A 25,952-nucleotide genomic window follows, 5' to 3' on the forward strand; every position below is an offset into this window, starting at 1 on the left:
TATTTCCACTAGAATGTAGACAGAGATCCTTCCTACCTCGTTCACAGCTGTATCTCTAGCTTCTAGAACGGTGCTTGTACATAGTAAGTACTCAGTGAATATTTGATGAGTGAGAAAATAAATATTCCATGAAAAAGGACTTCTGGGGTCTCATAAGTTTTGGCAATGCTCCCTGTTTATTCTATTCTTGAATATTCTTTTATTTATTTATTTATTTTTTCACATCTTTATTGGAGTATAATTGCTTTACAATGGTGTGTTAGTTTCTGCTGTATAACAAAGTAAATCAGCTATACGTATACATATGTCCCCATATCTCCTCCTTCTTGTGTCTCCCTCTCACCCTCCCTATCCCACCCCTCTAGGTGGTCACAAAGCACCGAGCTGGTCTCCCCGTGCGATGCAGCTGCTTCCCACTAGCTATCTATTTTACATTTGGTAGTGTATATATGTCCATGCCACTCTCTCACTTCGTCCCACCTTACCCTTCCCCCTCCCCGTGTCCTCAAGTCCACTCTCTATGTCTGCGTCTTTATTCATGTCCTGCCCCTAGGTTCTTCAGAACCATTTTTTTTTTAGATTCCATATATATGTGTTAGCATACGGTATTTGTTTTTCTCTTTCTGACTTACTTCACTCTGTATGACAGACTCTAGGTCCATCCACCTCACTACAAATAACTCAATTTCATTTCTTTTTATGGCTGAGTAATATTCCATTGTATATATGTTCCACATCTTCTTTATCCATTCATCTGTCGATGGACACTTCGGTTGCTTCCATGTCCTGGCTATTGTAAATAGAACTGCAATGAACATTGTGGTACATGACTCTTTTTTGAATTATGGTTTTCTCAGGGTATATGCCCAGTAGTGGGATTGCTGGGTCGTATGGTAGTGGTACAGTACTGAGGTTTTCATCTGAATTACTTTGATTCCAAATGAGACCAAATCTTATTCTCACCTTTATTTGTTAGGCATTTAAAAAAATTGTCTAAAAATTCTGTTTGCCTTTTTTACATCATTTTTTTTTTTTAAACAACAGCTCCTGTTTATTTTTTTATTTTTATTTATTTATTTAATTTATGGCTGTGTTGGGTCTTCATTTCTGTGCGAGGGCTTTCTCTAGTTGTGGCAAGTGGGGGCCACTCTTCATCGCGGTGCGCGGGCCTCTCACTATCACGGCCTCTCTTGTTGTGGAGCACAGGCTCCAGACACGCAGGCTCAGCAATTGTGGCTCACGGGCCCAGTTGCTCCGCGGCATGTGGGATCTTCCCAGACCAGGGCTCGAACCCGTGTCCCCTGCATTGGCAGGCAGATTCTCAACCACTGGGCCACCAGGGAAGCCCTGCATCATTGTTTTTATTTTAAGCATTTTTAAATATAAAACAAAACATACAGAAAACCACACAAGGAAAAAATGTGGCTTTGTGAATTATGAGATTACCCTTTCCAGGTAAGAAATAGAACTTTGCCCCAAACAAAGACCCCCAACAAACCCCTCATGGCCCCCCATTGTAGCCACAACTCCCTCCTCCCCCCAAAAGTAACCACGGTCTGGTGTTTTTTAAATAAGAGGTTTTAAAAAAATAACCTTTGTTAAATTTGTTGCAGATATGTTCACCATGTTGGTTGTTTGCTTTTTATTTTGAATTTTTAAGAATTAACTTATAGAAAATTTCCATTTATAACAAGCCAAATCTATCATGATTTGGAGGAAAGCTTCTAATCTGAGATAGCTTTACCCCATCCACCCACCCACAAGAACCAGTTCTAGGGCATATTTATCAATTCTGCCAATTCATTATTTCTGCTTTTATTTGTATTGTTTACTTCTAATTTCTGGTGAATTTCCATTTTCTTTAAAGATTCTTATCATAGAAGCTTACTCAGTTGATGTATGCTCCCCCTCTCCTTCAAAAAATAATGAAGCATTTAAGGCAATGAATTTACCTCTCACTATGGCTTTACCTGTTTACCCAATGATTGTTCTTCTGTGTCTGTGTATATAACTGGGTTTTTGTTTTTGTATGTAAGTATACTTGATTAAATAGAGACTGATACTTTTATGTTAATCTCTGAATATTATTTTTTCTTTTAATTTTTCTTAATCTTTTGGGAAAAGAAATTTTTGTTGCCAAGGTTTTCTAGACCAGAAATGATTTTTGGCTTGTCTTCACTGTTGCTTAGTATAAAAGAAGTCTCAATCCCATTTAGTACTTTTGCCTGAATTTCTTCTTTTTCTTATCCAAAGGATTCCTGATTCCATCAACAAACATCAATGGCACAGTACATGTTGTGGATGTGCAAGATGAAATAATATATAAGATGTGGTTCCCATCCTCAACCACTTGAAGGAATATTAAGAAACAGTCCTCCCCCCACCTCCTCTGCTCCCCGCTGGCTGCACAATAAGTCCTGTCATTTCAGCCTTTTTGCATCCTCCCGCTCAGAGCCTCAGCCCACCCGTCTCTTTTGCCTTCAGCATCCTCCAACTCTATTTCTCCATTTCTCCCTGCTGTTCTGCACACCCATTCTCCTTCCAGAACTGTCCTTCTGAGACAAAGTCTGATCGTGTCATTCCCTTGCTTTAAAAGCACATGTTCTACCAGATAGTAGTGATGGCTGTACAACGTTGTGAATGCTCTAAATGCCACTGAATTGTACACTTTAAAAACGGTTATGATGATAAATTTTGTTATGTGTATTTTACCATAATAAAAAAAAGTGATTTTTTTTTTTTTTTTTAAAGCACATGCTCCTTTTTGCTTCAGCCACAGGACACTTTCTAGTACCCGCATACCTAATGTCTTTTTATCCTCCGCACTGTCCATGCCATGCATACCCATCCCTCTCAGCCCAGATAATTGCCTTCCCCCTCCCCTTCTTCCTTTTCCCCCTCCTCTTCCTTCTCCTTCAGACTCAGCTGACATGTCACCTTCCCTGGAGGCCTCCTTAGACCCTCACCCACACCCCCAGGCTGGCTTAGGTGCCCCTGCTGTGAATTCTGATGGCACCTTTCTGTCTTGGTTGTTACCACCCTGTGCAATGCTTATCGATTTACTGGAAAGACATGTCCTTTCTTCTTAAATGCATTTTTCTACTCTCTTTTTTATCTTGAAACAGGTGTCAATTCCTTCCAAGTCTACATGGCCTATAAGGATCTCTACCAAATGTCCGACAGCCAGGTAGGTCCTTGCACACCCCCCGCCTCCCTTGGGCAGGAATGGGCCTGCCTTGTCAGGCAAAGCAGCATAGGGCAGGGGAGATGTCAGAGCAGGCCAGGGAGGGCTCTGGGTTCAAGTCCTGGTTCTGACACTGAACTGTCAGTCATCACCCTTCCCTGGACCTGCATTCCTTTCTGCCTATAAGAGTGGCGTGGAGCAGGGATCCCCTGCTTAGTGGTTCCCAAACTCGGCTCACCTTCAGCCTCATCTAAAGAGCTCACTAAATACACAGACTCGTATATTCCATCACATACGCTTGGGGGTAAGGTTCAGGAATCTGTACTTCCTGAAAGCTCTGCAGTTGATTCTGGGGCTCAAACGAGTTTGGGGACCATTACCGTAGCTCTGACCTGGAGGAGAGCCCTGGCTGTCCCTCCAGCCAATTGCAAGTCATGTCCTTTCTCAGTTTTCTCATCTATACAACGGGATCATCTCTGGCCCTGCCAACCTCAAACAACTGTTCTGTGGGTGAGATGAGTCAAGGAAGAAGGTGGTCTAAGGAGTACAGGTGTAGGGGGTACAATTTATTGGGCACCTGGCCTTCTTACACCACTGGGACTCTTGGTTTGGTTTTGTTATTATTGCCCTGCCCTCTGCTTGTTAAAAAGGTGGGACAGTGCGGTGGCAAAGGGCATGGCTGCTGGAGCCAGACTGCTTGGCAGCAAGCCCTGATTTGGCTGTGCAGCCTGGGGCAGATTTCCTAACCTCTCTGTGCTTTAGGCCCTTCATGGCACTTGCCTCAGAGAAGGTGTCGGAGGATTAAGTGATTTAATACAAGTAAAGCTCTAGGGCAGTGCCTGGCACACAGCAGGTGCCATACGAGTGTTAATAAGCTGGTTTTCATTATCCCCATGGGGTCTCATGTGCAGTGGAAGAAGCACCCATGTCTTACCTTTCAAAATAGACACTTGGAGTTACATAATATAACTTACCCTGAGATGGCCTGGAAACCAAAAGGCTGAAAGTTTGTTCAGTTTCATGGAAAAAATAGCGTGTGTCTCTCTAGTGTAATTGAAATTTTCACCTGTTTCATTCTAATGTCTGTTTCACTGAAGCCCTGGTTAGAGACAGAGTTGAGCAGACTTTGGGTGTGGGTCCTCAAAAGTGCTTCATGCCTCCAAGTGCCTCCCCCACCTGCTGTCTACATCTAAAAGCACACATCCTGGGCGAGGGAGGTGTTATCTTGTATGTAAGGAGGACAAAGTTGAGATTCAGGAGTCCCTGGGGACGGAACATGTGGCTTTGGTCCTCACCTGGTGCAAATGTCTGATTGCAGATCCTTTACAGGTGGGAAGAGGGCACTGGACAGTGGACAGGGCCTGGATTGGCGAAATAAGGTGATGCTTGGCAGGATGTATGTTATCTGAGTATTAAAGTTATTAGAGGACTTGGTCTCTCTACCCCAATTGGTCTATAAAATGACAGGGGTTGGAATTTTTGTAAAGATGTACACATGCCCTATGATTGGTGGTGGCTACAGTACAGGCTTAGCAGGTTTAGTTATACAATTTCAGTAAAACTGAAAACAGCTTCTCAGCTGCAGTTGTCACCATTAACAATGTCACACTCCAGAGGAGCAAAGCCACGAAGAAAGCAAAGGCTCGCATGGGTATAATTGTGGATATAATCACGCCTTGGTGTCACTTTTATCAGTTATGCGCTTCTCCCCCACCCAAACTTTCTGCTTTTGGATCTGGAGGGTGTCAGGGTCAGGGGAAAATCTTTTCCAATTCTTACTTGTTGAGTGACGCATTCCATTGATGTGGATGGAGCATCCTGGCAGGTGGATGACTGTGTGTTAATAGTAAGAGCAGTCTTTGCAAATGCTCGTGCTGTGATATTTTTCTCTCACCCCAACCCCCCTTTATCCCTCCTTAGCTCTACGAAGCCTTCACCTTCCTTAAGGGGCTGGGAGCTGTGATCTTGGTCCACGCAGAAAATGGAGATTTGATAGCTCAGGTGAGTGGTGTGAGTTTCCACCCCTTCCACCTCAGTCTCCTTCTCCTTGTAAAGGATATGAGAAAAGGGAGTGGAGGCATTGATCAGCCAGGTCACTAGGCAATGAAGGGTCAAGCCAAGAACCGGATGGCATGTCAGACACTCCAGGTGTGAGTCATGCACACACTATCTGCAGCGTGGCCTTTGGCAGGTCATAATTGCCTCCTCCTTGAGAATCTCGATTTTCTCACCTGTACAATGGGAGTAATATTACTGCCCTGTGAACCATGGCGGGTTTGCATGAGCAACAAATAAGGATCTGAAAGAAAATGCTTGGAAGCTGGGGTTGCTCATCATCCTCCACGACTTGAGAGCGGGGATTATGGACAGAGCTCAGGCTGGGAGCAGGTGTTCCAGTCTGGCCTCCTGATATTGGGCAAGGAGCTCTACCCCATGAAGGCTCCTGTGCTTCATTTAGAAGCATCTGCCTTGCAGTGTGGTTGTGAGGATTAAATGATATCGTGTATGTGTAGATCAATGTCAGACATGTAACAGGCTGTAGCCATTCAGAAGTTTTGGGTAGTGTGAGATGTGAACCCATTTTGATCATTCTGGCCATAGGGTGGATAATTTGATAGGAATAGAATAAAGTCAGCTAGGTTTTACTCCAGCAATTCTCATAGGAAATGAAGAGAGGAGACAGAGGGGAGGTGGAAGAGGCAAGAATATGATAGGGAAGGTGCACAGTCTACAGGACTCATCGATTGATTGGATGGGGGAAGAAGAGGAGGAAGTCAAGAATGGCTGCTTGGTCTCTGTGCAGGGCTGATCATGATGCCACAAATCAAGATCAGGCATATAGAAGATTTGGATGCATCCAATGAAAGTAGTTAATGCCGTGCATGATGCTAAGGAGTATGTATATCCTCATTTCATAGGTAGGGAAACTGAGGCTCAGATAGTAATAACTTGCTCACTGTTATATGGGGCATCGGAGCCAGGATGTGAATACAGTTCCATCTGGTTCCAAAGCCCAGTGGAATTGCAACATGACGGTTAAGGGCATGAGATCTGAAGCTTCACTATTAAGGTTAGCTATTGTCTTTATTTCCTGTTATTTGTGTTCTTGCAGTTTTTCTGTAAAATTGAAATTCTTTCAAATTCAAAGTGAAAAAGAACAACTCAGTACCATCACACAGCAGTATTCTGGTCATTGGCAAGAAGTCACTAAATCCAGCCCTCACCACAAAAGATGGGATTGTACAAAGGTATGAATGCCGGGAAGTGAGGATCACTGGGAGCCGTATCAGAGGTTGTCTGCCAGTCTCTTCTCTGGCCCCCAGTGATTGATGACCCTCTCACATGCAAAACACATTCATTCCTTTCCAGGGTCCTCCAAACTCTCACCTCATTACACCATCAAAGACTGGAATTATCTAAGCCAGGTCTAGGTGTGGATGAGGCTTCTTGGGTTTAGTCCCTACAATCTGTAGGTCTTTGAAGAAAATAGGCAAGTTATCTCCCCGCCGCAGCCCCACACACACACTCAACACACAACATATAGTGGTGGGGTGGGCATTCCTATTGAAAAAGGGACAATGGAAAACACCAGGAGTCATTGGTCCATAGCAGTTCTGAAATCCAGTTAGACAAGTGTTGGCAGTTCCTTGCTTAGGTCTTGAAGCCTGAGAATAATCCTCCATGGCTCTTGGCTCCACCTTCTGGGCTATTGGTTCCATCCTTCCTTTTCATGAAAGGTAGCCCATGCTTGCAGCTGAGGAATTTTCTCAGCCTGCTTCCTGCACAGTGGAATTTTAGGAGTCCAACTGCCTCCATTCATTTTGTATGTCTTATCCCATCCAGTCCAGGCTGCCAGTGTTTTGCTAAGATAATCCTCCCAAAACCTTTGTGGGCCTCCTCTGAATCTCACTGGAATTCACCCCATTAGACAAAAGACACCCACAGATTTCTTTTCAATAAGCCCTCCTCCTCCTGGTCAGACAGCCAAGAGGTACATCCTTGAGTTTCCTAGAGGCCTTAATTTGATTGAGAGGATCTATGGGCACACCCTCAATTATCTGTCCCTCTCACATTTTACTATTTACTATGAGCAGCAAGAAGAAACCAGGCGGTACCTTGACAATTTGCTGGGGACTCTCCTCAGCTACATCCCTGAGTTCATTAGACACATTTGCCCCTTTCCACATCACTGCAGGTGACAGTGTTGCCAAGCTTTCTGCTACTACATAACAAGATTCCCCTTCCTCCGGTTTTCAATAACAGACGCTTCATTTCCTTTCGAGCTCTCACTAGCAATGTCCTCAAAGTCCATATTTCTACTCAGAGTCCATTTCAGACTAGCTTTCTCTAACACATGCCTTGAAATTCTTCCAGCCTCCATTCACTGCCCAGTCCCAAAGCCACTCCCACATTTTTAGTTCATTGCTATGGCAGCACCCTACTTCTGAATACCAAAATCTGTTTCAGTTCTCTGTGGCTGCATAACAAATTACCCCCTAAATTTAGCATCGTCAAACAAAAAACGTTTTCTACGTCATGGTCCTGTGGGTCCGGAGTCCAGGTGTGGCTTGGCTGGGTTTTTGGGCTCAGGGTCTCTCACCGGCTGCAGTGAAGGTGTCAGGCAGGGCTGCAAGTCATCTCAGGGCTGGTCTGGGGCAGGATTCCCTTCCAGAGGGTTGCAGGATTCCCACTCAGAGGGTTGCTTCTAGGCTTCAGTTCCTTGCAAGCTATCAGACTGTTGTCCTTTATTCTTTGCTGGCTGTTAGACAGAGGCCCCCTTGGTTCTCTGCCACATGGGCAGCTACAGCATGGTGATCTGCTTCCTTCCAAGTGAGAGAGCCGGAGAGGGTGAGCAAGGGAGAAGTGGGAGTCCCTTTGTAACCTAACCTCAGAAATGACATCCCATCTCTCTCCTCGTGTTCTGCTCATTGGAAGCAAGGTGCCAGGTCCAGCCCACGTGCAAGCAGAGGCAGGCTCACTGGGAGCCCCTTAGAAGCTGCCCAACACATGTATCTTAGGTTTGCCTGGTTTTGAACTTCATAAACATGAAACCACACAGTAGGTACTCTTTTACATCTGGCTTCTTTTGACCAAAACTAGATTTGTGAGATTCATCCCTCTTGTTACCTGAAGCAATAGTATTCTCTTTGTCATCATGGTGTAGAATTCCACTGCAGGGATAGGTCACAATTTGTTCTTCAGTTGATAGATGTTTGGATAGTTTCAAATTTAGGACTACAGTGTACAGAGCTTCCTTAAACATTCTTGTTCAGTCTTTTGTTAAACATATGTTCCCATTTCTGTTGGTAAGTACCTAGGAGGGGGATTTCTGGGTCGTGGGCGTGCACATATTCAGGTCATACAGTTACTGCTACCCTGTTTTCCAGGGTGTACCAACCTATATCCCACCAAATGTGTGTGAAAAGTTGAGTTTGGAGTCCCCAGTTCTTAAGCTATACATCAGGGAATTCTTAGCTTTCCTCGCTGCCAACTTAAGATTGAGTTTTCTCAGCTCCAATAAATCTGTTACGTTTTGTACATCTGCTTCCCAGCTTCCAAAATTTTGTTTCTGTTATCTTCTCTGCATTCTCTTGGTTCTTGTGTACCATTTCTGTCACTTTAGCAGAGTTTCAGGATGGAGTAAAAATAATGTGTGTGCTCAGCCCATGATTTTTAACTAGAAACCCTACGCTAGTCTTTTGTGATCTGTGTTTTTCCCCCCTTACATCATCTTTTGTCCTCCCTCCCTTTTTCTCCTTCCTTCCAACAGAAATAATAACTGACATTTAAATAGTCTTCCAGAGGGATGTCTCCATGTCATAAATCTTGTTGTAAACAGTTTACAAAGATGCCATGTAAACACCATCTTCAATAGCTGACATCATTTCATTCTTTACTTAAATCCACCCCAGCTGTTAGATCTTGAAATTGTTTCCAGCTTATGTTCTTATAATAAACTCGAGCTTAATAACCATAAATGCACAGTTGAAATTATGATTTTTTTATTGTTGATAGGGCCTGGGGCTCCTCGTAGGGCTGTGTTCCAGAATGATGATACAGAAACTGTGGAAGTTAAAATTAGCCGCACAGCTGACACCTGGGCAATGTAAAAATATTAGTTTTGGGATATTACAGTATTCCTAAGGAGGGGGCACCTTGGAGCCTTGGAGCAAATAGATTTGCATCTGGGCTATTAGCTCAGGGAACCATTTCATTTATATGATAAGCTTGAGGTAGAGTTTTCCTGCTAGAAAGACAGGTACCAGGAAGAGGAAACTACAGTAGAGAAAATGAGAGCTGCTGACCATCAACGAGCCCTTACTATACACCAGGTATCGTGCGAGCATTTCACATCTGCCACCTCAGTGATGTATTATAGCAACTCTGGTGTGTAGGTGCTGTTGTTTCCAATGTAAAGAAGAGAAGATTAATGAAATAATGCCATTTGCAGCAACATGGATGGACCTAGAGATTATCATACTGAGTGAAGTAAGTCAGACAGAGACAAATATGTGATATTGCTTAAATGTGGAATCTAAAAAAATGACACAAATGAACTTATTTACAAAACAGAAACAGACTCACAGACATAGAAAACAAACTTATGGTTACCAAAGGAGAAGGGGAGGAGGGATAAATTAGGAGGTTTGGGATTAACATATACACACTACTATATATAAAATAGATAACCAACAAGGACCAACTGTATAGCACAGGAAACTACTCAATATTTTGTAAAGCTGTAAGGGAAAAAAATCTGAAAGGAATATATATATGTGTGTGTGTGTATAACTGAATCACTTTGCTGTACACCTGAAACTAACACAACATTGTAGATCAACTACACTTCAATTAAAAAAAAAGAGAGAGCCTTGAGGCTCAGAACCGACAGAGACGGTCGGTTCTGGAGCTGGATGCCCAGGTTGATTTCTGCATCCATGTCATACCCAAACACCACCCATCTTCCTTCTCTCTTAACCCTGCAGCAGAGACTTGGAAGTTGGAAGAGCGCTGGGTGGTCTTTAAGGCTAATTTCGTATAACCCTACTTCCTCTCACTGGTCCCGTGGTGTTGAATAGAGCAGGTGTGGATGGGGATATCCAGGGTTGCAAAGGGGGACGGTGGGCAGGGGTAGTGGAGGGAGCAAAGAAGCTGTGGATCGCCGCAGCCCGTTAGGCCCCATACAGACCACTCCCGCTCCTGGACTCAGCTGCCCCATCCATCTTAACGGGGCTGGAGGATTGGCCTCTCCCGGCTCTGACATTCTGTAATCACTGACTCATTCGTTCTTGTCTTGTAGGAACAAAAGCGGATCTTAGAGATGGGCATCACGGGTCCTGAGGGCCATGCTCTGAGCAGACCTGAAGAGGTAAAGGAGCCTCCACGGGGTGTGACTCAGACATAGCTGAGAGCTCACCCCGATGCTGTTCCAGCTGGAACAGCCCAGCTAGAGCCCCCGTCTCCGTCTCATTTCCCCTACATGAGCATCCCAGCACGTGTGGTCCTCTCTGGGTCTGCCCTCGGGCTTGGGAACCCTGGGGCTTGCAGGTCGATCAGAGGAGCCGGGAAAGGCTCTGCCTCTCCCAGGGCCCAGGAACTTCACACCATGGTCCCATGGACACTTCAGAATCCCTACTGAGGACAAGGTGTATTTGATGACAGGAAAGTGGAGCCCCACGTCCCAGGCAGAGGACTTCAAAACAGCTGCCCTTGCACGGACCTCCTGTCCATTGTGCTCTAAGACTCGACAAGGGACGAATCCCCTAGGAGTGATACGGCCCATGTGTGGTGGGACACGGGGGGTGGGGGGACAGAGGGAAGGCAAGCAGGTTGGGCATGGAACAGGATGGACGTCCAGTATTTTCTGGTGTCTCATCAGATCATTAGTAGTCTTCCCGGACCTCCGCTCTAGGCCGGCCTGTGCCAGACATGGGACACAACACACGAGTACACAGACTCCTTACCCGAAGGCTCCTGATCGGGCCCAGTGCTCCAGACGTGAGCTCCACGCCCACGAGCTGGGTTCCTAGTCCCTGGTGAGACCAGGACAGACCTGAGACGGTGTCTACAAACCCTTATAGCACATGGACGTGGCCACCGCCTTCAGGCATGTGAGCAGCCTGGGAACCCTTATGGGTGTGGCTGGACTCCTGGCACGTGGCTGTGGCTTGGGCTGCCTGCCAGCCACTAGCAGCACGGCAGACTGGAAATTAAAACAATACATCACTGGTCCTTTTGTTGGCTCTAGCGGGGGCAGAGACCAAACCCAACAGCAGATGGTTTCACTTGGTTATTGAACAAATGAAGGAAGGAATGCATGTTGGACACCTCTGTTCCCTGATGTCAGGCATTTTATAAGTAACCAACCACTTTATGGCCTTCTGATGACTCTACTGCCTAGGCGATCTCCTTCTAACAGAGCGTGCAGAATACTTCCAAGCAAGTGAAAAACATAATTCTGCCTTCCAACCCTCTATCTAGCCAAATACATTCTTAGTTTTTCCTTCCTTTTGAAAAATCTACAGTATTTTCCTCTCTTGATGCAGTAGATTTCCCTCTGACCACACTTAAGGAGAATCAAAGGAGCCTGATCAGGGAGAGCCCTAGGAACTCAGGGTGGGTGGTGCCTCCCACCTCTCCCTCCTGTGACCCATGTATTTGCTGTGTCTGCAGCTGGAGGCCGAGGCCGTGTTCCGAGCCATCACCATCGCGGGTCGGATCAACTGCCCTGTGTACATCACCAAGGTGATGAGCAAGAGCGCAGCGGACATCATCACCCTGGCCAGGAAGAAAGGTACGCAGCCCAGTGCATGGGCCTCCTGCGGGAAGCTGCGATGTGAGGAAGGGGCATGTCCAGCAGCCTCAAGTTCACTGACGGAGCCACTCCCCAGGGCAGAGATATTCTGCCAGTTGCCTGCAGCCTGGGCCCTGTAGGCCAGGTTGAAAAGGGAGCTTGGGTTGGTGGGCAGGCACAAGATGTGCAGTCATTTTTAGGTTTGATTCCTGGGGTGCCATGGGCTCAGGGTGTGACCTTGGGTAAGTGGTCTGAGCTTCTGTTTCCCCATTTGTAGCTAAGGTAATTATCCCCTCCTTGTGGGTCACATGAGACCATGTATTTTAAAGATCTGTGAAGAGTTCCAAGTTCTCCCCTGGGTTTCACATCAAAGAAGTGATGTAGCCAGGACTGCACCAGCTCTTGGTTCCTGCCCGCCCTCTTTCTGGTGCTCTCTGTGGGCCCTTCATCCTGGGTCCCCTATCTAGGGCCTCTTAGCGGGTGCCTGCACCCAGGCTCCACCGTGGGGCCCACACAGAGTCTCAGCTGCAGGTTGGGAAGGAGGAAGGTGTTTTTCCAGAGCCAGAGGGTCTTGGGACAGCCCCGTGCTGGACATCAAGGGAGTGTGGCAGGAAGGCAGCCTCCAGCTCTAAGACTTGGACGCACTACTTAACCTCTCTGAGCTTCTGTTGCATCATCTCGAAACGGACCCGATGGGCTCACAGATGTGAAGTTCCAGCCAAGTCCTTGGCAGGTTCCGAGGGCTCCTGAGGACCCTGGGGCACAGGCGCCACTGGTGCTCTGAGCGGCTCTGACCTGTGTGGTGGCCATTCCCCAGGAGACTCACAGGAGCCGCCCGAGTGCGGTCCCCAGGCCTTCTTGACTGAGGCCCACAGTCCCCAACACCCACCAGATAGAGAATGAAGGTTGCGCAAAGCAGCCTTCCTTCCCTAACTCAGGGTGAGAGAGAGAGAGAATGACAGAGGGAGTAGCACACGTCACACGAAGACAGTCACTAGAATTCTTTCGTCCTGTGGACATTCACCAAGGATGTTCACCACCCGGACAAGGTCCACCCGTCTACTTTCTGGGAGTCGTATGAGGTTGACCAGGAGCTCTGGGTCGGAGGGGGCAGCCGGGTGGAAATCCACAACAGCAACACAGCCCTGACTGCCTCCACCACCCTCTGCATGCAGGATGCTCCTCCTTTCTTACAGGAACCCTTCATGGGAAGTGTAAGTGGCTCTATTCTTAAAAATCTTTTAATTATGTATTTTATTTCACCTAGTATATCTAAAATATTCATTCCACGTGTAATCAGTATAAATGGATTAAGATATTTTGCATTATTTTTCTGTACTGTCCTCGAAATCCAGTGTGTATTTCACCCTGACAGCACATCTCGACTCAGACCAAATGCCTGAAAGCCACATGTGGCTGGTGGTTTCCGTATGCGACAGAGCAGCGTTGAACCCCAAATACCTAATTTTAGTATTTTTAAGGGCAAGCTGACGAGTAGAGGCATTGTACAGAGAGTGATCTAGGTTAGCACAGCTTGCTGAGGACCAGCCCCAGGTGAAAGATGAGGAAACTGCCGCTCAGAGAGGTAACAAGAATCTGGAAGCAGCGGTAAGCATGCCGGGGAGCTAAGCCTGCAGGTCCTGGAGCTGCCAAGAAATAAAGTGACCTCCACCCTCTCGTGGCTATTTCAATTTAAGTAAAGTTAAGTACAATTTTTAAGTTGGTTCCTCAGTCGCGTTAGCCCTGTTTCCTGCGCTCCAGGGCCACGTGAGGCCGGTGGCTGCTGTCTTGGGCAGAACCGTCCAGAGCAGTCCCAGCACCGCTGTGCTGTTGGGAGTTGCCGTCCCAGAGCCAGGCTGCTGGAGCCCAAAGCCTGCCTCCCGCTTGCCAGCAGGGTGGCCTCGGGCTGATGCCACAGAACCCTGGGCCCACGTCGTCCCCTTGGCACTTTCTCTGCTGCGGGGATTCTCACTGGGAAGCCTGAGACTTTGCCCCTGGGCTTTTGTTCTGGCAGAAACACATCTGGCCCACTCCCTGGAAGGCAAGCTGGACTTTCGGGAAAGTGAATGCTCAGAAAGGAGCCCTCCAGTAGTGGGTTGGTGGCCGCACGTCCTGGCCCCTTGGCCCCTGTGGGGTGGGATGGCTCTGAGGCTGCCGGGGTCCCCAGTGCACTGAGCTGCGCGTGCCCAAGGCCACGACTCAGTGATAACTCATCTTTCCTTGGCTTCTCTCTCTGCCTTATGTCACTTCCTCAATCCCCACCGAGTTGTTTCCTGGAATCACCTCCAAATAAAACTCTTGAACTCGATTTTTCATTTGAAGATCTGCTTTTGGCGGAATCCAAACCGAGACAGCACGTCAGGTCTCTGTGCTTTGGCTGAGCATCGTAAAAAGAGATAATAGTCAAAAATAGTCAAATCCAAATGCTAAAAGCATTCACAGTCCAAAAGGTTGCTGAGCAGGACAGCGGGGTGCTGAGTGCCTGGTGGCCGAGGAGCTGGGGCTCTGGGGGGTGTGTGTGTGTGGTGAAGCCTGGGGGAAGGATGGGCGATTTATCCCCAGTCTCATTCTCCAGCCTTGAGATTCTACTTTCCTGCACCCGCATCTCCCGTGAGAGACCATTCGCTCTCAACCATGCGTGTTTGTGTTTGCCTCCCAAGGCCCCCTCGTTTTTGGCGAGCCCATCGCTGCCAGTCTGGGGACGGATGGCACCCATTACTGGAGCAAGAACTGGGCCAAGGCGGCGGCCTTCGTGACCTCCCCTCCCCTGAGCCCGGACCCTACCACGCCCGACTACTTGACCTCCCTGCTGGCCTGGTGAGAGCCCCGGGGGTGGCGGGCTCGTGGGCCTGGGCAGGGGGGCAGGACTTTTGGGAGCGGAGGGTTGAAGGATAGGAAATCGCAGCTGGTTCAGACACACTTGGGAAGGGGCCTTGGGTTGGCTGCCCGGGAGACCTCAGAACAAAACCCCGGGTTGTTTACAGCAGGCCTTCGGGCCTTTGAGTCAGTAACCACTCCATTCATGTTTATAGGTCACCTCCCATTCATTCAGCGATATTTAAGCACCTTCTGTGTGCCTGGCACTGTGGTGTATTGGGAAACACCCAGAATTAGGAATGTGAGACCAGGATCCTAATCCTGCCTCAACCCCTAATTGGCTGTGTCACCCTGGTCATGTCACATAACCTGTAATGTCTCTGCCTCAGTTGACGCATCGGCAAAGTGGGGAGAATACAGTACCTACTGCAGAGGTGGGTGTGAGACAGTGTAGGTAAAAGGCCTGGAATTCAGGGTTCACAGCGGCCACTGCATTACACTCTGCTTCCTGCACACAGTAGGAGCACAGCTACTTTAACCCCTTCTCTGCCATCAGCCAGTGTGAGGGAAGAACACTTAAGGCCACGGGAGAAGGCTAAGTGGTGAGGTGTGCAGGCTGCTCTGGAAGCGGAGATGCAAGCTTGGAAGGCTTTCTGGAGGAAGTGACATCAGGCCCAGAGCTAGGGGATGCATAAGAGTTTCCCTGAGGGGCGAGAATAAGGTGGGACTTCTAATCAGAAGGAACTGTGAGACCCCTTACAAGGGGGTGGGGGTGTGTTCTCCTTTTCCCTAAATGCTGCAGCAGCCCATGACATACCTGGCGTCTGCAGCCTGATGTCTGGTGGGCAGCTGCAAGTCCAAAACAAACCCCCCATCTTCCCCCATGAAGCTGCTGCTCCCACAGTCTTGCCCATCTCAGGAGATGGCAGGACACGGACCAAAGGCCCTGGCATCTAGCCGCTTCTCGCCTCCTTGGCTGCAGCCATCCTGGCTCAAGGGCCATCATTTCTCACCTCCTGACAAGCCTCTCTTATTTCCGTACTGCCCCTTCCACACCCTTATCACATCACAATCTGTTCTCAAAAGACGCTCAGATATTTTAAAACCTAAATCAGACCAAGCCAGCCCTCTGCCAGGAGACCTCCAGGGTCCTTTCCTCTCAAAGTGAAACACAAGTCCCCACAATGTCCCTCAAGGCTGAGCCTGATCTTGCCCTCACTCCTCACTAACCTCGCCTGGTCCTCTTCTCCCCTTGGCTCCCACGGTCCATCCCACTGGTGTCACGCTAACTATAGACCCCAGGCAGGATGGTGCCACAGGGCCTTTGCACTCACCCTACCCCTGCCTAGCACTGTTTTCTTCGTCATCTTGCGGTTTGCTCTCTGCCAACTTCAGATCTTTGCTGGAAGATTTATTCTCAGTGAGATAGTTCTGATCATCTTCTTAAAAACGGCAGTCCCAGCGCTACCCCATCACCCCCCCACCTCCCCCTAACTCTCATTCTCCTGACCGTATGTTCCTGACTCCCACCCCCCGCCCACCCTGCACTGGAATGTCAGCTAATGAACACAGGAATTTGTCTCTTTATGCTTATAGATGCATCCCCATTGCCTAAGACCATGCTAGACACAGGAAGTGTGCAACACACCTTTGTTGAATAGATGAGTGAATGTCACATCCAAATATATTTCTGTACGTCTACACGATTGCTAACATGCCCTGGGGCCCCGAAATGGAGGTTGTCCTCTGCCCTCGTTGAAAATCACAAAATAAAACTCCACTTATTCCATTGATTCAGATGCCAGTTAGGGGCTCATCATACAGCCCCAGAGTATTTTCTCTCCAAAGCCTGAGTGACAGAAAAGCAAACCCAGTGAGCTTGTGTCACTTTGCTACAACCAGTGAATAGCATTTTTTCCTTCGGGCACAGCACAGAAACATTAGCCAGGCCTTACATCAATAGCCTTACAGAGGGAGACCAAGGTCAGCACATTATGGTTTCCCATGTGACCTGGTGGAGACATGAGGCCAGGGACATGACCATCCTTCCAGCACGAACATCCGTGACTCTGTGAGACACACAGGCACGTGCTGGAGGCTGGGTTTTATTCACTCACTTATTTATATATTCATTCAGTCACTCATCCATTCATTCATTGGCTCCACTCAGTATTTTTTCTTCATTTTTAAACCTTGAGATAAAATTCACATAACATAAAATTCACCGGGCACTTGATTTTAAAGAGAAGAGGTGGAGGATGGAGAGAGAAGCAAGGGAGTTAGCATCTTTGGTGCCTGCCGTGTGCCAGGCAAGTAGCTCATTGTCTCCTCAGGGTGATCCAGGATGGAAGGTTCCATTCTCTTTTCCATTTTACGCATGAAGAAAAGAGGAGTGACTTGCCTGGCCAGGAGGTGGCAGTTCTGGGATTTAAAAGCAGACCCGTTGGATTTGCAAAGTCAAATTGCATCAGGGGCTGTTCAGGGGTCTAGTGAGATGCATGGAAGCAGAGCCACTCTTGGCCTCTAGCATCTTCTGTTCTCAGCAAGTCTCTCCTCACAGATGCCTGCAGCATCTTGAGGCCCTGTGGGCTCTCTCTGGGGGGTGAAAGAACAGACCCACTGCCACAGGATCAGAGCGTTTTAGGGCAGGAGGAGGAGGAAGGAGGCTGACCCGGAGAGCCTTACCTGGACCAGCTGGAGCCCACACTCAAACAGAACCCTCTCCCGATGCACAGGCCTCTTTCCAGTCTTCGACAAGACACCAGAGGCCACAGGGCCTTCCGGTGTCACTCAGTAAGGCCTGTGATGTGCCCCAGATCTCTGTGGGTTTTGAGTTTCACAGCCTCCTTGGGTGTCTGAAGTCAGGGTCCTCTCCTCAACATGAGCTCAGGTCTGAACCCCACCCTGTTCTGTCTTTGCCAGTGGAGACCTGCAGGTCACAGGCAGCGGCCACTGTCCCTACAGCACTGCCCAGAAGGCGGTGGGCAAGGACAACTTCACTCTGATCCCTGAGGGCGTCAACGGGATAGAGGAGCGGATGACCGTGGTCTGGGACAAGGCAGTGGTAAGGCGGCGCCGTCTCCCTCCTGGAATATTCTAGAAACACCCCTCCTGGCCCTCCTGCCCATCAAAGCCATGCATTATGCACTTCTGGTTCTTAAAATTCCCTTCTTACTTTGAGGCAGAAGCAGAACGCACTAGGAGGGCACATGGAAAACACGTGACCCTTAAGAAAGCAGCGCGAGTCCTGTGGTGTCCTTTGCATTTGCAGATGTGACAGCAGCTGTCCTTTAGTCTTTAAGGATGAAAATGTTTTGCTTTGTTTTGAACCACATCTTAGTCCACGTAAAGATGACTTTGTAAACTGTGTGTGTGTTCGGGTTTGGGGTTGAGAGTGGGTATGGAGGCTTCTTGTTGCGTAAGGAAGCCCCAGGTCACACCTTGATCACTCACTTGAAACGGTAGATCTTTATTTTCTGTTAAACTTGGGCCCGATGAAACTGACCAGATGTGTCAGGGTGGCCGTTGTGGAAATGTCATCACACCTCTGAACGGTTAATTACGTTTCCGCTCTGATAAAGCCAGGCCTCTGGCGCTCTTTCAGGGCGGCCTGGTTTCAGCAGGAAGAGGAGAAAATCCCAGAGTCCTTGTAAGGACTCCTGTTGGCTGGTTTAGGTCTGTGCCTGTCTGCCCCTTCTGGTCCTGTTATGAGATGCTCTTTTCACCAATGGATCTTGCCTTCAGGCTACTGGCAAAATGGATGAGAACCAGTTTGTTGCTGTTACCAGCACGAATGCAGCCAAGATCTTTAACCTGTACCCCAGAAAAGGGCGGATTGCCGTGGGCTCGGACGCCGACGTGGTCATCTGGGACCCTGACAAGGTGAAGACCATAACAGCCAAGAGTCACAAGTCGGTAAGTCCCGGTTTATTAGTGACACTCCTGGCTTGGGTGAGCAATTCTTGCTCTGCAATCATTTTAGAAGCCTCTGGTTAAAAATGACTTATGAATTTTCCAACTAGAATGTGATCTGATATCTGGCATGACTCCGTCTTTCAGATTTCTCCTCCAGTTGGAGAGATTGGGAGAAGGGTTTGGAGCAGGCTCAGCTAAGCTGTTCTTGCATGTGTCTCTCCCACGTCTCTCTCTCTCTCTCTCTCTCTCTGGGGCTCCTGTCTACAGATGCATGCATTCTTAAACAGCTGACTCTGCTCCTAATTCCATGGAGTAAGCCATCAGGCTCAGAGTGGGGAAGTATAAGGTCCAAGATTCTTTCTCCAATTTAGTTATCAAGCTGGAGAGGGTTTGATCTGCTATATCAGAAACCTACTTCAGTTTGGGGCTGGGCTCGCAGTCATCAAAGGAAAGGATTGGACTGACTCGTGCACACTCTCCCGGGCTCCAAGCCCCAAGCCTATGGGTGTGGGTTTTCTCTGCCCTTTGTGTCTTACATGCCCTTGATTTCTTCACTCATCCAGCAAACCTCTAAGGATACAGAGAGACGTAAGACATCTTTCCCTCCCAAAGTGCTTGCTTCAGACCCACTCTGCATGGTCAGCAGCGGTCTTGGGTCCAGACTAATGTTCACACTCACAAGACACAGAGTCCTCAGCCTGGTCCCTGGTTCACCAAAGTCTGTTACAGGGCGTGGGCTGGGAGGCAGAGCGTGTGCACACAGCATCACTCTGCGATGGGAGACCTCACTCCCCTCGGCTGCCATTCCCCAGCCCCGTGGTCACTTGCTGGTGAGGGGTGAGACCACGTGCATGGGGACAGAACACCAGGCACAAGGAAGCCTCAAGAGAAAGTGACAAGGACCACTTGTAGCAGCTCATGAGTGTGGCCCCCAGGTCCCCCTCGGCCACAAGACCCATGGCCTGGGGACAGGGAGGTCTGTCCAGCTTATCAACCAGTGGTCATTCTTAAAATAACCAGAGCTCCCTGATGACAGGCTGGCTTCCCTCACCCCCCTCCCTGGGGACAGGTCAGGAGGAAGTGAGTCTGAGGTAGCCTCCCCTGGAGAAAGGTGTATGCTGTTCTCCACACTCACCGCCCAGCAGACACACGACTCCGTTTTAATTACTATGGATGCGGTGATGTGCACAGACCAGGTGGGGTCTGGGAAGGCAGGAGAGGCACGCTGCTCCCCAGTGGTGTCAGCTCACAAGGCCGCTGTGGTCCAGGGAAGAAGAGGACGCCTGGGTCAAGGAGCAGGGGTTCCAATTGTTACCAAACTCCAAATATTATCAAATATTATCTTGTAGTTACTCTGTGCTTACATTTTCCATGTATCATCTCACTTAATACAATAACCTTCTAAGTTAGGTATGTTATTATTTATTAATAAGTAAGAAAATGGACAGAGAGAAGATACGTGTATTAGTTTCCTGGGGCTGCTGTCACAAAGTACCACAAACTGGTGGCTTGAAACAACAGAAATTGATTTTCTCACAGTTCCGGAGGCCTGAAGTCTGAAATCAAGGTGTCAGCAGGGCCAGGCTCCCCTGAAGGCTCTTGGAGAGAATCTGTTCCATGCCTTTCTCCTGGCTTTTGGTGTCGCTGGCCATCCTTGGTCTGTAGATGCGTCACTCCAATCTCTGGCCGTCTCCCTATGTCTTATCATCTTCTTATAAGGACACCAGTCATTGGATTTAGCGCCCACTCTACCCCAGTGTGACCTCATCTTAACTAATTACATCTGCAATGACCCTATTTCCAAGTACAGTCACATTCTGAAGTACTGGGGGTGAAGACTTCAACATAACTTTTTGGGGACAATTGAACCCATAATAATAAGTCACATACCTGAGATTACCCATGTGAGAAAGAATGTTTCAGATTCGTTAAACTTGAAAAGCGTGCCCTCTCTGTCCCAAGCCAGATTTGAATTATTTTCATAATAAGAAGAGGACAATTCAGGATGCCGTGAGACCAATTGGCCACAGCGTTTTTGTCTGTTCCATTTTCTCTGTTTAAAGCAATGCAATTCACATAGTGCAGGAAACGAATGATTTTCAGAACATGGATTGAAAAATGCTGTCTTAGAGGTTGGTTTTATTTTTTCAGTTTTAAAAACATTACTTTCCTTTTGACGATGAAAATCATTTCTTTTATCTTGATCGGTGATTAAAAATTTAAATCTACTTTTCTGTAAAAAGAACACAACTTTTATTCTTTCATATCTTCTTGGGAAAAGTATTTGCTTCAAAGTATCACACCATAGGTCACGTACATGCTTGTATATCTATAGACTACCTAGTTTTTTTACACTCTTTATGTTTAGGTATAATTCACGTGACATAAATTTCACCATTTTAAAATGTACAATGCAGTAGTGTGTTTCGTATATTGAGAAAGTTGTACAATCACCACTACTAATTCCAGAACGTTTTCATCCCCTCAGAAAGAAACCCAATACCCGTCAACAATTATTCTCCATTCCTCCTCCCCAGGCCCCTGTCAACCATAAATCTGCTTTCTTTCTGGATTTGTTTATTCAGGACATTTCCTATAAATGGCATCACACAGTATGTGGCCTTTTGTTTCTGGTTTCTTTTTACCCGGTATCATGTTTTGGAGGCCCATCCACACTGTAGTAGGTATCAATCCATTCCTTTTTATGGTTGAGTAATCTTCCACTGCTTGGATAAACCACATTCATCCACTGATGGATATAAACATATACCATGCTTATCCACTCGTCAGTGTCAGGCTATCTTTTATAGGACATAAAAGACTGAGGAACAGGAGTTGCTTCCTGGGAGAGGTACTGGGGAACTGGGGCTCCAGGATGGGAGGCACAACAGATTTTTAAATCATAGTCTTTTGTATTATTTGAGTTTTTACATTGTTCATAAGTACCTTTAGGAAATGAAACAATTAGCTTTTATTTATTTTTTGTAACATCTTTATTGGAGTATAATTGCTTTACAATGGTGTGTTAGTTTCTGCTTTATAACAAAGTGAATCAGCTATACATGTACATATATGGGATAGGGAGGGTGGGAGGGAGACGCAAGAAACAATTAGCTTTTAAAACTCTATGTGGTTGTGGGACTTCCCTGGCGGTCCAGTGGTTAGGACTCTGTGCTCTCACTGCCAAGGCCGCGGGTTCGATCCCTAGTCGGGGAACTAAGATCCCGCAAGCCATGCGGCGTGGCCAGAAATAGAAAAATTAAACAAACAACAACAGCCAAAAACTCCATGTAGCTGTGAAATATAGACCGTGACATCTGTGGGTAATATAACCTGAGCCTCATAAGAATTCCCCAATTGAGGAATGCCACTGTGGCGTGTAATGTGTCCTTCCACTAAGAAGACAACTAACAGACCATGCTGGGCTGAATGAGTTGGGCAGTTGTCTAGTTTTGACTGGGAGGTAAGTGATTTGCTTCTTGCACTGCCTTTCAGTATTTACAATCCACATTTGGGCTTCAGCAGAATTGTAAATTACTGCCTAGCGGGGTCACTTCAGGGTGACTCAGGAAGTGTTAGATGAGCAAATGTAAAAACTGAAAACAGATCTTCTGCCTGGGGCCTGGGAGGCAGCGGCCAAAAAGAGTCTAAAGCATAGTATTAGCAGCTGTTTGTAAAAAATCAACATGATTGTTTCCCCGAAGCCCTGAGTACGCACCTAAAAACCATCATAAACAATAAGAGAATCCATCAGCTGATTCCAAATCAATATAAAGAATTGATACCTTTTCTATGAGATAATTAAAGAGCACTTTGAAAAACAGAATGGAAATCAAAATCCTGTTTCTAATAACAATCAAAACTAAAGAGTTCCATAAGCGCAAGTCCTTTTATGCTAAAAACATTCAATAGAGTAAAAATATCAGTTCTTTCTAATTTAATCTATAAAGTTGAAGTCATCGCATCAGAAAATGGAATGGAATTGTTTTTTAACTAGAAAAACAGAGTTCCTAGATGGACAATTTGAGAATAGCCAAAACATTTCTAAGAAAACAAAAACTAAAGAGAGAACGCTAATCATCCCAGTTATTAAATCATATTATAAAGCTACAATGATTGAGGCAGTTTGGTATTAGCAGAAGAGAAAAGAGAGCCAGGCAATAGACCGACTGCATATATGAGAGTTTGGTTTCAACAGAGGAGACTGTTAAAATTACACAAAGACAGTTATTCAACCAATTGTGTTTGAATACCCGGCTCATAGGGCTAGGCGGCTGCTGTACTCTTGACCACAAAACTAATTCAAAATGGGTGGAAGATTGAAATAAAATAAAGTTATAAAAGGACTAGAATAAAACACATTTTTTAAAATGATCATTTTGAAGGGGAGAGGACCTTTCTGAGCAAGACCAAAACTTAGAAAATACAAAGGAGAAGATTGGTCTGTTTGACCACTGACTACATACAAATTAAACCAAGAAAAAAACCCCTCTATATTGCAGCAAATGATAATATTTATTACTTTATGAGATCAAAAGGCAGAGGACAGACAGGGAAGTTTGGTAATACACAGTATTGGTAATACACAGGACAAACAAAGGGAGAGATTTTTTAACATTGAATATGTCCTTAGAAACCATTAAGGAAAATACCAAGAACCTAATAGAACAGGGCGCAAAAATGCAGTGACAGAGGAAGAAATATACAAAGGGTTTCTATTCATTTAAAAACAGATCCGATCTCAAATACAAGTCACTGCAGTGAGATGCTGTTTTTACCTGCGCCAGTGTCTGAGATGCAGGGGTTTAATAGGATGGAGCTGAGGATGCCGACAAACTCATGGAGTTTTGTCGGGAACAGAAATCAGCGCTGCATTTTTTGGAAGGCAAATCTGTCAAAGTTATAATCCGTTTACGCTTTGGCCCAAAGTCCACATCTACGAAGATATTCACATGTGCCGGTGTGGACACACAAGTGTGTTTATTGTGCTTTTTTAGCAAAAGCAGGACAAAGACCCACGTGCTTGTCCCTGAGAATTGGATAGGTAAATGATAGTATGTCCCTGGGGTGGAATCCGGTGCAGCAGTTTAAGGAATATCAAAACATTTTTAACCCACGACATGGGAATATTCGCTGATGGGGAGCATTCTCTGAGGTAAGGAGAAAAACTCAGGTGAAACTGTCTGTCCAGAGCGCTTGGAACATGAGAAAGTTACTCACGCACAGAAAATATCTGGGGTTCCAGAAAGGTCAGTGTGAGGCAGGCATCTCAGTCCGAGGTCAAAGAGAGACCTGCTTTTTAAAATTATATATCTTTTGTGCCGTTTGACTTTTTACCGTATTTTTTACCTACTTTTTGAATAATCAAAGAGTTTGGCTGGTGGTAGTTGTATTCACTTTAGGACTAATGAAAGGAATGCATATATTCTAGGAAATGTTTTGTCTTTCAAATTAGTAAATAAATAAATAAATAAAAATGACCTTACCTAGTGCCGGAGGGGATTTCATAGACATGAAATTACGAAATATTCCCCCGCTGCCGATGTCGCGTCAATTGGTCCGATGCCTTCAGAAAATAATTTGGCAGTCTTTCAAAAGCTCATATCCTTTGACCCAGTAATTTAATTTTAGGAAAAATGAAAGAAAATGTTTTTAAAAGAAGACCCCAAAATCTTCAGTTATAGTCAGGGTGGCTTCATTGCCTAACTCCAGGAGCCCCATTCACTTTCACCATGCCCCAGACGATATTAGTTAGATTATATAAAACCACCAGCAATGTAAAAGCCCAACAGTGAGGGGCTGATTATGCAAATGAAAGTGTACAAAGGAATATTACACTGTCCTAAAGGTGTTTTCCAGAAAGAACAAGCATTGGAAAATGCCTGTGATAGGATGTGTAGCAGAATCACCATTAGGATGAACAGGGCTAATGCGGAGAAAAGCCTTGGAAGCTGGATAAAAGCCCGTGGTTCTTGCCGTGCAGGCTGTGGAGTACAACATCTTCGAAGGCATGGAGTGCCACGGCTCCCCGTTGGTGGTCATCAGCCAGGGCAAGATCGTCTTTGAGGACGGCAACGTCAATGTCAACAAGGGCGTGGGCCACTTCATCCCGAGGAAGCCCTTCCCTGAGTACCTCTACCAGCGCGTCAGGATCAGGAACAAGGTATGTGGAGCCAGGGTCTGCCGTGTGCAGAGCGAACAAATGTCATAGCTGCACGAGCCTCCGCTTCCTCACGCGTCAAATGAGCTGGGACGTGACCTGCCTGCGTCTCAGGCTGGAGTGAGACCAGACGAGACCGAGGAGGTGCCAGGGATTTGCCAACTGTAAAGGGTTGTGCACGTGGGACGATGGGAGGAGTCCTGGGAGTACACCAGCCAGGATGCACATCCTGCATCATCCTGGGGGGAGTCTTCACCACCCCCTCTTTTAGGTGTCATGACCTTCCTTCTGCAGATCAGAACCCTGGCGCTCAAAGCAGTGCAGGACTGTCCAGCATCACACAGCTGGGAGAGCTCTGAAGCCCTTAGTGCCGTTTGGTAAAAATAAACCACCCTAGCCCACTCGAGGGGTGGCAGAACTGCATCTAGACTCCCTTCGATCTGCCCTCTTTTCTCCTTCTTGCTCCCCTTCCATTCTGCATCCTCCTTCCCCTCTTTTTCTTGAGGAGTCTTAGCGTGGACTCAGGAGGTCAAAGGGCATGGAGTAGGCACAGGCTCTGTCCCATCTCCAGTCCAGTTCAGAGGAGGAAGTTGGCTCATGCTTCAGAAAGACTCCCATCTGTGATCAATCATCTTCCTGAATTAAGTCCCTCCCATCACCATGACAACCTGCTTCCCGCACTAAAACGGCTGATGTCTGCCAGAAAGCCCAGCTTTATTTGTGTATGTGCACGTGTATATGTGTATGTCTGTGTGTGTATGTGCATGGGTGTATGTGTATGTGCACGTGGTGCTCCTGTGTGTATGTGCTCATGTGCTTGTATATGTGTGTGTGCATGTGTGCCCACCTGTGTATGGTCCCACTCTTCTTGTGCTTCATAAGTGGCAGCAGTGCCACCAATTTAGATGCAAGAGCCCAGAGACCTCCTGGCATTCCCAGACTCGCAGGCCAACCATCACAATGCTCTATGTCTGTTTACTGTCCCTCTCCACGCCTTAAAGTGTAGCATCCCAGGTCAAGGATACCAAATTGCACAGATGTTATGCGTCAGATGGGGAAATGATGGACATGGAGAATTAGCA

The 25,952-nt window shown here is 46.9% G+C and overlaps 1 protein-coding gene across 2 annotated transcripts in view; it reads left to right on the plus strand.

Moving 5' to 3' along the window:
* Nucleotides 1–25,952, plus strand: part of CRMP1 (collapsin response mediator protein 1) — a 65,653-nt gene that overhangs the window by 34,315 nt on the left and 5,386 nt on the right. For both annotated transcript variants that reach the window (XM_061191224.1, XM_061191225.1), the window contains exons 5-12: nt 3,126–3,187; nt 5,105–5,185; nt 10,485–10,553; nt 11,858–11,978; nt 14,639–14,795; nt 17,718–17,859; nt 18,540–18,710; nt 24,694–24,873. In XM_061191224.1, the coding sequence (XP_061047207.1) occupies nt 3,126–3,187; nt 5,105–5,185; nt 10,485–10,553; nt 11,858–11,978; nt 14,639–14,795; nt 17,718–17,859; nt 18,540–18,710; nt 24,694–24,873 (983 nt within the window). The remainder of the gene's footprint in view (nt 1–3,125; nt 3,188–5,104; nt 5,186–10,484; nt 10,554–11,857; nt 11,979–14,638; nt 14,796–17,717; nt 17,860–18,539; nt 18,711–24,693; nt 24,874–25,952) is intronic.

Source organism: Eubalaena glacialis, chromosome 5, assembly GCF_028564815.1.
Source record: "Eubalaena glacialis isolate mEubGla1 chromosome 5, mEubGla1.1.hap2.+ XY, whole genome shotgun sequence".
NCBI lineage: Eukaryota > Metazoa > Chordata > Mammalia > Artiodactyla > Balaenidae > Eubalaena > Eubalaena glacialis.